Source organism: Gekko japonicus, unplaced genomic scaffold (assembly GCF_001447785.1).
Source record: "Gekko japonicus isolate JY-2015 unplaced genomic scaffold, Gekko_japonicus_V1.1 scaffold5335, whole genome shotgun sequence".
NCBI classification, from domain to species: domain Eukaryota; kingdom Metazoa; phylum Chordata; class Lepidosauria; order Squamata; family Gekkonidae; genus Gekko; species Gekko japonicus.
In genome coordinates, this window is record NW_015169341.1 from 718 (window position 1) to 13,307 (window position 12,590).

At 40.1% G+C, this 12,590-nt stretch overlaps 1 protein-coding gene across 1 annotated transcript in view; it reads right to left on the minus strand.

Moving 5' to 3' along the window:
• Positions 1–1,012: 1,012 nt before the first annotated feature.
• The window catches only part of LOC107115035 (absent in melanoma 1 protein-like), a 32,485-nt gene continuing 20,907 nt past the window's right edge, over positions 1,013–12,590 (minus strand). The window contains exons 6-9 of the mRNA XM_015416641.1: positions 9,382–9,429; positions 9,162–9,277; positions 4,251–4,413; positions 1,013–1,156 (exon numbers count right to left, since the gene is read on the minus strand). Coding sequence (XP_015272127.1) covers positions 1,013–1,156; positions 4,251–4,413; positions 9,162–9,277; positions 9,382–9,429 — 471 coding nt within the window. The remainder of the gene's footprint in view (positions 1,157–4,250; positions 4,414–9,161; positions 9,278–9,381; positions 9,430–12,590) is intronic.

Here is a 12,590-nt window from a genome sequence, read left to right on the forward strand (position 1 = left end):
TAAGTTACTACAATGCCAGAACATGTATTTATCTGAAGCATAATAATTTGAAGGCACATTCTTCTTCTAATAAAATATCTGTAACTGATTAATTTCATTCATTTATATTTCATATTGCAACCATAAGGTACTGTACAGAAAATATTAAAGCCAGTAAAATAAAACTTAGGAGAACTGATAAACAACAACACAAAAGCCCCCAAAAAAGTAGTTTAAAATGTTTAAACTGATAATCAGCAGTAAATAAATAATTCTTAAAAGCAGAAGTTAAAAATAACAAATAGAAATAAAAGTCAACTTTTCTGGAACCAGATAAAGCATAGGGGAGGGGAAACCAGTAAGATCCACAACTGTCAGCACTTTCCACTAATAGACTGCCGAATGCAACCCAATGTTGAATGCAATCCAGTGTCTGTCAGACTTTAATTGTTATATATAAAATATCTATATATCAAACTTCATGCCCGATACACTGTCAGGCTCCTTAGTCAGGTCACACCACACAGGGCTTCATAAGAAGATAACTGTTTATTAGTTGGTCCAGTGCTAAAGAACACATGTACAGCTTGTGTCAGGAATGGCCGTCAGTACTAGGGCCTCTGACTTATAGTGAAATCAAACATTCCCCCCATAAGCATAAGCCAATGGATATAGTTCGCACGCGCGGCAAAGCAAGCAGGCACAGCAGCAAAGCCGTTAGCTTTCCCAGCCGTGTAAACTGCAGCTGGAGCATCTGCAAGGTCAAGCGTAAGATAGCACATAGTAGCTGAGCAGGCGAGAGCTGAGAATGAGAAGGAGGATACCCCTCCACATTCCAGATCTATGACAGGGCTACCTGACATACACCAAGGATTGACAAATGAATTGTGTTTTAAATGAACATCACTCACAGTAAAGTAAATGTCACTCACTAAAGTAAAATCTTATGTATAAGCATATCTATTTCAGAACCTGGACATTTGACAAATACTTTAAATACTGTTTTGCTTTTAATGTGTACCTATTCATGTACTTACATGCCCCAATGCACTTGCATAGAACGTGTCTTCTCTACAGCGCCAATTATTCGTGTTTCCTCAGTGTCATCAAAGTATGACTTTACCATACCTAACCCTCCTGGTTCTGTAAATAGGTCAATTCGGCATAATCTATAATCCTGAAAAAAATCATAAAGAAACTAAGCATCATAAATTGAAATAACTGGGATTAGATTTAGGGCCATATATATCAGGGGCCAAACCTGGGGTAATTTGTACAAAAAACTATGATATAATGTCATATAGTCTCTTCTATATCCTAGTGACTACAATCTCTTTGCCCTGAGCTGGGTGGCCCAGAATAGCTCAATCTCATTAGATCTCAGAAACTAAGCAGGATCAACCCTGGTTAATATTTGGATGGGAGAGACCGCATAGAGGCAGCAAAATGGCAAACCATCTCTGAATGTCTCGTCTTGGCATGTGTCCCCATCATGGTGCCTGTGCCTGCCAGCACCTTTTTTGGCTCCCACAAGGTAGGTGGGGCCAGGTAGGTTTTTGCACAGACTATTGCAGATTTGCTTGGCTGTGCCAATTTTTTATAATGTTGCTTTGGCAGCAGCTGCCACCACAGCACAAGGATCTGCACTCTGTTATTGAAGTTAACCTGTGGCAATCATTCTGTGGCTGGCTCCACCTCCTGTGGAATCCATTTTGTGGCAGCCATTTTGTTGCTGTGCCCACCATGGCATGTCAGAAATCCAAATGTGCCCACAGGCTCAAAAAGGTTGGGGACCCCTGCCCTACAGGGTCACCATAACTCAGCTGTGACCTGAGGGCACCTTCCACCACCACCACGGTTTCTTTAAAACTTATCTTTGTAACAAATACACATAATTCTCTTTCCAGAGATTCTGACACATATTCAAAGGATCTTAACTTTCTTAATCTAGATAAGCATGCCTCATTCCAGGCCTCCAATATTATCCTACTCATAATCAAGTATTAGTCTAATTAGTGCATCAAAGCCTTCTTTTTAGCCATGTGGTATTTCCCCTTGCCTAACACATCTATGATAAACTAACCCTATCTCCACAACCCAATAAAATTAAATGTGGTTGGAAATTTAAATCTTAATGTGCAGAGCAATACCTTCTCTGTATATTAGGTTAGAGACAGTGTGTCTGTTTCGTACAAATTCGAAAAAAATAGGCACATGCTAAGTTTTCTCTCTTGTATTCAACGGTGCTTTGAAATTCTGGGATGTTTGTCACACTTTCAATTTATTTGTTTCTGAGACTGTGGATCAGGATGTGATTCTTCAGTGCACAGTAGAACTTGCATCCCTTTCAAATGAAGGAAGTGTAGAATGAACTCATCTTCACTCAAACACATTTTGAGATGCATCTACACTCAAACACACAAATATGCAGTTCATGCCTGCAGATGCTCTTCTGGCAAGTGATGTGTGTAGGAACTTGTTTACACGCATGGTGCCCCACAGGTGGACTGAAGTACACTCAGGGGTCATTTCGTAGAAAAAGAGGTGCAGGAGCTCATTAGCATAACTCATTTGCATATGCCACACCCCCTGACATCACCGGAAGTGTGTCAGAAGGCAACACCCACCGCTCAGGCTCCACTGGACTGTTTTGGATTGAGCTGGTGGGGGGGGGGGGGGGACGCACAGATCTGCCCTCACAGAGGAGGGAGAGCTTGTACCTGAAGGCAAGCCGGCGGGGGGGCTCTGCAACTTCCCTGGCTGCTTCTTGCTCCTCCTGGCTCGACTGAGGGCTGCTGGGAGCAGGGGGCGGGGCTTGTTGCATGTGCCTGCCCCCTGGGCTCCTTACTGCCGGAGCTCTGCTCCTGTGCGCTCCCACAGGAAATGACCCCTGAGTACACTTTAATGCTGAGCAAAAGTTAGTTTGAAGTATGTATGATCTATTAAATAAACTGGAAAAAATATGCAGTTGTGTAGACGCCAACAGGGGTGTGCAAAAACCCCAAAACATGGTAATTTTCAGGATCGGGTGTACTGAACCCCCAAAATACTCGTATTTCCCAATATTACCAAATCCCAAAATCAGTATGATATTGGGATTTAGGAAGTAATTGGGACTTTCAAATTTATTCGGCTCCATTATACCCTATGAGGACCATCACCATAGGGTATAATGGAGAAGGGGGTGGGTAAACTCATGCCACTCCAGGGTTCACTCATGTGCAGCTTGGCTTGCAAAAGCCATTTAAAGGGAAAGTTCTCTTTAACTGGCTTTTGCAAGCCAAGCCACATGCAAATGAACTTAAAGAGGGGCAAGTTCCCTGCAGGCTCTGCTGGGCAGCCCCCTTCCATTCTGCTGACCTCTGGGAGCCGCAGCCAGCAGAAAGGAGGGAAGATCTCAGACCTTCCCCCACTTGCTTTCTGCTGGCTTTGAGAAGAGTCCTCCCCGCAGGATTGGCTCCTGGGAGGGCTCTGTTGGGCAGTCTGGTTTCAACCAGGCAGCCCAGCAGAGCCCCAGCCAAGGCTGCAGGGAAAGATCTCTACACTGCCTCAGCTGATTCTCTATTGCAGCTCGGAACTGACACCTGTTCCACTTCGGCTGAGGCTGACTCGCCCAAATAAAAGCCAAAAAATTTGACTTTTTTCAGGCTGAGCCATATTGGTAGCCAAATATAGATCTATGATCTGTATTTGGCTTAATTTTTAAAATTTATTTAATTTCATTTATACCCCACCCTCCCCGCATGCGGGCTCACCACTAATGGGAAAAATATTTCCATAAAAGAAAACATAAGTAATTCTAGCAATCTTCAGTTAAACCTAGGCCCATCAAAATGACTGACACATATGATTCAACCTTGTGTCTTCCCTTACTTCTGCATAATGAATGTATGCCACCAACCTATGCAGTGATGGCAACATGCAAAGAACCCTCTATCACAATTAGTTTAATGAACAAAAGGCATTTGTATAGAAGGACATCCCCTTTTCCTTATTTTCTGTGGTATGTATCATGGCAACATGCAATCATATATAGGAAAGAGTAATGAAAGGATCTAAACTTTCACCAATGCAATATGAAAGAAAATACCTCCCTACCACTACCACCTAAACTCTGCAATAATTTGGGCAGTGCAGCCCATAGCCTTGTGGAGATGCAGGATTCACTGACAATTCAGCAGCACTTAAAAAAGCAAAGTGATAAATAAGAATGGTGGTGCAACTCAAGTTTGAGCTTCACTAAGGAATAATGCAGTCAAGCCCTTACTTGCCTTTACTACATGCCTGATTGAACCAATAACTACAGGCTCAGGAGATTTACATTCATCTTTGTCATCAAATGGTTGTTCACCCCAAATATTTGTAAGCTCTAACTCTCCTTCCTCCAGTGGAATGGAAGACCCTTCAAAGTTTGGTTTCTCATACAGAATCCAGCTACAAAAAGAAGTACAAACAGGAAATGTTGAATTGTGCTTTTAAAATTACAGTTAGCTAAAGTATCTTCTTCATTAAAGTATTTAGTTCAACCTTATACACAAAAGAAATAAATTAAAACTGCACACTTTATCATTTTTACAAAAATGGTTGCTATTATTTCATCTCAAGCCAGTTAAATATTAATTTTAATAAATGACAATACTGTTCTTGATCTTTATTGTGCAATAAAATAGTAAATACAAATACACCAGTAAATCATAGCATGCCCCCTTTTGAAATATATGGAGAAGAAATCACAAAAACAAATGTTTGAAGCAAATGCAGTACTCAGCAACACGGACATTTTTTAATACTACAGCAGAATAACTTTTGCTTCAAATACTTGCCTTTAAGATTTCTTTCCCAGCTCTTTCACCAAGGGGCATGATTTTCTTCAATTGTTAGTTATTTTTAAACCAGTCAATGGCTGCACCAAAAAAGGATAACTGACACACATATTCTCTCACATGCACACACCTGGCAACACTAATTCAGTTATGTATTATCTTTTTCATCAGTGAGAAAAGAGCACATGGGGGGATGCCACTGTAGATAGCTTCTTAAGAAAAGCCTAGATAAAAAAGAAATGTCTTCCCTGAATACCAAAAACTATACAGTCCCTGTACCAGAAAAATAACTGTGAGGGAGTTATTCCAAAACTGAGGCACCAAAACAAAGTATGTTTGTTTTACTCATTTTATTACCGATTTTACTTCAGCAGCAACTGATTTTACTTCAGACAGAGTGCAATAATGATTTCAACTAACAGATTTCCAGAAACAGGAAGTTCTTCAATACTGTCTCTGTCTCCTTGTTTTGAGATGCAGTGTTATGAGAAGTGGGCCATTTACTGAGGGCAAACAAAAGGAAGAGGCTGGGCTTTCAGTTTTGAAATAATATACTGTGCGGAAAGAAGAACAACACCCAAATCTACAATATTCTTCATTATGACACATAACACTTACGAATCAAAGTTAAACATATCATATAATCCACAGTGAGCAAACTCAGTGAGAAGATGACTAATGGATACAGTACTGTGGCCTACATCCCAGTTTTGCCCAAAGGAGTATGAATGTACCTCACCTGTGACAACAGCCACTAAAGGATAAGATCTAGCCAGGACTTGCAGTAAGGGAGAATGATGGAAGTTTCAAGAGACCAAAGTCAGAATGGAGATCAAGAAGGTAGCCAGGCTGGAGATCAAAAAAGCAGAGGTCCGAAACTAATTCTAAGATACAGAACCAGAAGTCAGAACTAGTCAGATCAGGTCAGGAGCTAGAAATATACAGCTTAAATCAAATCTGAGTGGCAAGACAAAGGAGACCCAAAGCTGTACCAGAAGTCAGAGAGCCAAAAAATATAGGTAGTCCAAGGCATGGAAATAGGTAATGAAATTCAGCAAGATCAAAGAAGCAGCAATGGTATAAATGTAACTGGCATAAATTGAGGTGTCCTTAGCAAAACAGGAACTAGGAAGGAAAAAAGCAATGAGCAAGAAAAATTTTATTAGTGAAATACCATTGCAGCCAGAATGCCAGATCCTGTGCAAAGTACAGCCTTATAAAATATGTTATGGGCACAGTCCTATCCCTATGATGTACCCGGAGTCCTTCTGCATATGCATGCACAGAAGGGATCCTCAAAGGTGTGCATGCACAGAAGGGATCCTCAAAGGTGTTCTGCTAAGGATTTCACAATGCAATCCTAAGCAGAGTTACATTCTCCTAAGCACACTGATATCAATGGGCTTAGAATGCTGTAACTTTGTATAGGATCCCACTATCTGTCTCCTGCTCTACTGGCCCTCACTTGGGTATACTTCAAACAGTATCAAGCACATTGCAGTATACCTCTGCACACCCAAATGTCAGAACCTCCCATGCCTCATATAGCTATCCAGTTACCCCATTTCCCTCCATGCCTACCCACAAAGCATAGGCATGTTATGTGTCACAGGCCTGGAGAGCAGTGGGAAGATGATTGGATAAAGGTACATGAAGGTTTTATTCATGTGGAAGATAAAGGTGTGTGTCCTGTTCATTTATAACAAGCAGCAGCACAAAGCCAGCTCTCTGCAACCAACATCTGTTTAACTTAAAAATCTGAAGAATGCAAATTACATTTTGGTTTTGGAAGTTTGACATGAAAAGCATCTATCAACCAAAATAGCAGATAAAACACATGAAAATAAAACACATGATGGAACAAAGCAATCAATTAAAATTCCATGCTGAAATCCCAAACTGAGTGGTATCAGTTGGTCAATTGTACATGAATATGCCACCATCTGCCAGAAACTGAATAATGGCAAGTAACTCAAAATGCATAAAAATGAAGCTTCCAGAACCAGCAGCAGCAGCAGCAGCAGCAGCAACTAGTAGTAGTTTAAAACATAGTTTTATATTTTATTGTGATGCTTTTATTTTAATTGCCATCTTTACCTTCAGCACCTTGCAAAAAGAGGGCAGATTTTATAAATTAATAGTAAGTTTTAAAAATGTATATGACATTGGTTCCTGGCCCAAAGAATATCCATCTGTCCTCGACCAGGGCCAAGGCTGGAACACTCTTCCAGGAGAGATTAGGGCCCTGAGGGATTTAGTACAGTTCTGCAGGGCCTGCAAAACAGAGTTGTTCTGCCGGGCCTATGGTTAAGGGCAGTACAGGGGCCCCAGCTGGTAATAATTTAGGCCTCCCTCTCGTGCCCCCCCCATTCCCCTTCACAGTTATCTGAATCAATATTCAGATAACTGTGAAGGGGAATGGGGGGGCACGAGAGGGAGGCCTAAATTATGCCCCTCAATATGCCATCTGGAATTTTGTAGAATTGTTGTATTCATATTGTATTTTACTGCATGTATTGTAGTTATTAAATTGCGTGCTGTTTTAGAGGTTTTTAAATTGTATTTTATGGCTTGATGTTACCATCTAATTTCAAAAGTGAGGGTATTCCAGCAAATCCCATCATAATTGGTCATTTTTAAGTGTGCACAAAATGGCACAGCATGTAAGTGTGCTATGACCATTAAGTAGTTTAAATTAGATGATTAAATTAGGGCCCGTCGAAAGTCGTGTAGTCTATTTGTTGGAATGTGAATGTGGTTTGCAATAGATAGGAATTTCCATGAGAATGGTTGAAGTTAGGATCTTAGAACACCTTTCTAGGATCAGAACTCATATTACCAACACCCCATCAGCGGAGCGTTTTATGAAAGAACATCATCATGAACCAGAAAATTTGAAGTTTTTTGTACTTTACAAACACATGTCTTATTTGTATAACACCACAGTAAAATACTGCTGCAAAAGAAAGCTCAATATATATAAATGACTTTTGCAACCCATGGTCTGAACAATGAATTAGATCTCTCTTCATATATTTCATATATTTGAACGTGTAACAAATAAAACCCAGGTTGGTCAAGCATGTCTTTGAACCTAGGTTGGTGGAGCATGTCTCTTTAAGTTGCTTGAGAACACAGCTGTTAGCAATCCTTTAGCTAGATACATATACAGCAAGCTAAAGGCACAGTGTATGAGAACCATATTTCTGCCAAATAAAGTGTACCAGTATTGAACACTGATATTTCTGTAGACTTTTTGAAGTTGTGTTTATAATTATATTTGGACCAAGAAGGGTGACTTCATGTACACATATTTCCATTATCTTTTACGGCATGATTTACGAATAGTTCCAGTATTGAATAGGGCTCTGATGAAGAAAACAAAACTTCTGATCCGGACTACATCAGTCTAGTCTTGTCTATGTGGAAAATTGACCAGCGCTGCTTTACAAGAGATAAAAAATGCTTTGGACATTTGTTTCTCTGAATGTCAGCATTTGAGACAGTAGATAGTAATGTTGTCAGTGTGTTTGTCAAGATACTTGCTAAGCTGTGAATGACTTCAGTTGTTATACTACGTGATGAGGGCAAAATGATACTAATTATAATTGTTTGCACAAACTTTTAGTGGTGTATGTTTATTGTAAGCATCATTAACTGTTCTAGCTCACACAGTGCTTTTTTGTTTCAATTACTAATTGCACTGTGTCCCTGTTATTTTGTATACACTTCAGTCTAAAATGTGGCCACTTGCTGCCACCATTCACTTTTAAAACTTATGGAGATCTCTCATCACCTTGTCTAGCGTTATCTAGTATGTCTTTGGATTTAGCAGGCATAGGTAACTGCAAGATTCTGCCAAGCAAAACAACATAAACTTTTTGAAGTTTTCAATCAAAGTTTCAGAAAATGTTTTTTAAAAGATGCATAGGATTCAGTAAGAGTAATCTAGCTGTCCTGTTTGCCTTTTCAAAGTGAAGAACCAGTAAACATTTGTTAGAAATATGCAGAATAAAGAAGACTTCAAGTGACAGGAAAAACCTTTAGAACAAGATCAAAGTATGAAAATAAGAAAGTATGAGTCAAGTTAACAATGAAGGTTCCACACATACCAGATCAAGAAAATATACTTGTTGAAACAGTTTAAAACATGCCTTAACACACAAAGTAAACTAGCTCAAGCACAGCTAAGCTAGAAAACAGACACTGAGCCAAACAGAATTTAGAAAAAAATATCTATTGACGTTGCAAATAAAGTATGATTAAGTATAATGGGCATACACAATGGTTTGACTGTGACTGAATCTGGAACCAGAGTAGCAGGACAAAACGATAGGGTTTAACTATCTTTATTCTTACCATCCTCTGATGACTTTAATGAAAATCACAGGTGACAGCACCCAAGAAGTACAATTTGACATATCATGAAAAACTTCAACAACGTTCTCAGGATCTGATTTATTACATATCACAATCTGTATTTTAAAAGAAAATAAATTCAGTCTATTTGAATATAGTGACAAAGAATACATAATAAAAATAAGTAGGTATTCATTTTTCTAAAAAAAAAAATTCCTACCTTCCCTGGTCTGGGATTAATTTTAACTTGGTTCTTCCCTGAAAATGCCTGAGCAAGGGGAACAAACAATAAGACGTTAATCAGCAAGGCATATTCTTAATGACCTTCTCTACCTGGGTTATTTATTACCAATGCTGTTGGGAAGCATTTTCTCTGATCTTTCCCAAACCTGCTTTGTTGAGAAGCTTTTGGTAAAATCTCAGCAAAGCCTGGATGGTTGTCATCTGGCCGGGGGGGGGGGGGGGGGGGGTGGGGTGGGGGGGGGGGGGGGGGGGGGGGGGGTTGAGTTTTCCCTGCCCCATTTCCATGGCAGCAGCCATCTCCTCTTCCTGTATCAACAGGGCTTTTCCAGTTGTTGTTGTTTTTAAATTACCACTAAATTAAATAAACTAAGTTATGCAACAAAGTAATGAATTTATTTTTTCAGTCTAAAAAGAGAATTTTAAAAACCTGCAATGTCTCTTATTAAAATAGTTATTAGTAATTTTTCACCCCTTTTATTTCATTACATGTTGTTAATTTTAGTGCTAAGGGTTTCCAGAGGATATATGTATCGTTCACATCCTGAACACAAGTAATATTCTGTCTCACTCTGGATATACAGAAAGCACCCAATTTTCATATACACAAGAATTTCCAGTATTTTAATCATAGAGAAGCAGGGATTTTGAAAGAACATGCAATTTTAGTTATGCAATCATGCAGTGAAATCATCTCAAAGTATTCCTGTTGGCTTGACTCTTTCAAATAAGTGAATCAAACTATTAAAACAAATCAAATTATTAAAAATATTAAAAGCCCTTCCTTTCAGATTAATAGTTTTAAAAACAGTGCCTTTAATTCATATTATCACGAACTAGAGCCTGATTGAATGTGCTTGATCAGAAAATCCCAGATTCTTTCCAGACTAATTATCCTTGTATATATATTTACGACATTTATATATCTATCTACTGAATACCTATCTAGTAATGAGATTTCAGAAACTAAACAGGGTCAGCACTGGTTCGTACTTGGATAGACCATCAAGGAAGACTAGAGTTGCTAAGCAGGGGCAGGCAACAGCAAACCATATCTGTTCATCTCTTGCCCTGAAAACCTTCCAGGGTCACCATAAGTCAGCAGTAATTTAACAGCAAACAAACAAACAAAAATTTAACCTGGATAGCCCAGCCTAGCCCAGTCTCCTCAGATCTTGGAAGCTAAGTAGAGTCAGCCCAGGTTAGTACTTGAATGGTAGACCACCAATGAAGTCCAAGGTTGTTACACAGAGGCAGGCAATGGCAAACCAACTCTGAACATCTCTTGCCTTGAAAACCCTATGGGGTCGCCATAAGACAGCTGCGACTTGATGGCATAAAAAATCTTAACACCTCTAGGCATGCTTATAAATTCCTACAGTGATTTCAGAGGAAATTTCAAGTATGCTGGCTCAACACAAACAACTCCAGGAAACCACAGTCCAAGCAGCAGACTCAGAACATTCTAAACTTTACCCTGAGACAGTGGAAGCTTCAACATGGATTTGTTGCTTTTTGACAGGTTTTAATTAGCCATTGTTTTAGAGCACTTCATATAAGTGCTATAGTAGGATGCATTGCCTGTAGTTTTAAGAAACTAATGCCCTCAGTGACCATTGATAGGCAACCATAACTGCAATGCCAAGCTTCAAACTCTGGAGATATGTGGGTTAGTTGTTTCCAGGGGTCATTTCCTGCAGGAGCGCACAGGAGCGGAGCTCCGGCAGTAAGGAGGCCAGGGGGTGGGAACATGCAACAAGCCCCACCCCCTGCTCCCAGCAGCCCTCAATCAGGCCATGAAGACCAAGAAGCAGCCAGGTAAGTTACAGAGCCCCCCCACCCGGCCCACCTTCAAATACAAGCTCTCTATCCTCTGTGAGGGCAGATCTGCGCATTCCCCCCCACCCCCAATAGCTAGCAATCCAAAACAGTCCAGTGGAGCCTGAGCAGTGGGTGTTGCCTTCTGACACACTTCTGGTGACGTCAGGGGGTGTGGCATATGCAAATAAGTTATGCTAATGAGTTATTCTAATGAGCCCCTGCACCTCGTTTTCTATGAAATGACCCCTGGTTGTTTCTATAGCGATGTAAAGCACATGCTATGTTTTTTTAAAACAGCTCAGTGAAGAGATTGGTGATGAACATCCACAGAGAGACTGAGTTGATAAAGATATGTGAAACAGCTTTCTATTCCGGAAAAACTTGTCCTCTCTCTATCGCTTACATTCCTTGAATTCTTACATATTTTTCACATGCATTGTTTTCCCCCACATAATTGACTTTTTTTGTGTGTTTAACGGATGACTGTGGATGTAGTTATATGTGTTGATTAAGCGGTTGGAAAAACAAAGGTTTTTTTCCCTTCACAGCCCTATTAAGATGCCTTAAAGTGATAACACCACTACTAGGATCCAGGAACATGGCCAGGACTGAATTCATAATATTTACATCAAGATTTTGTATTGTATTAGTTCCAATCTCTATGGTCTTTGACCACAGACCAGTGTTCCCTCTAAGCTGAGTTAGTGTGAGCTAGCTCATAGTTTCTTAGCCTCCGGCTCACACATTTTTGTCTCCGCTCAGGAAGAATGGCTCCAGAGCAAACTAAGTTATGCAGCAGCCAAATCGCTCGCTCACAACTTTAATGCCAGCAGCTCACAAAGTAGAATTTTTGCTCACCAGACTCCGCAGCTTAGAGGGAACCTTGCCACAGACCAATATATATTGACTCATACTCGTGAAATGTATTTTATACAATGAATGTTACTTATGACAGATATTTTCAATATAAAAACATAACAAAATGTGTTAAAATTTATAGAATAGTGTTTTTTCTTTGGTGAGTTATATATTTTTTCTCGATATTTACACCAAAGACTCTGGTTGTTTTTTTTATAAGCTTCAAACTTTGGCTTCTGTCAGGAAAAGTCAGGGAGAAGGCACAAGGCCCTTTCCAGGGCTGTTTGGCCTTTGAGGAAAGACTCCTCATGGCTGGCCTAGCAACAACCACAACTGACTTGCTACCACACAACTTGCATGACTTACCCAGGACTGGCTGCCTGCTACTGCTCAATATCAGCCACCCCACAAACGGGGAGGGGACATCCGGGGGGCATGATATCATTAAGCGTGTTTTGCCTCCTCATTCCCATGGCAAAGCCTGAGGCCAGCCAGGAAGCCAGAAGAGCG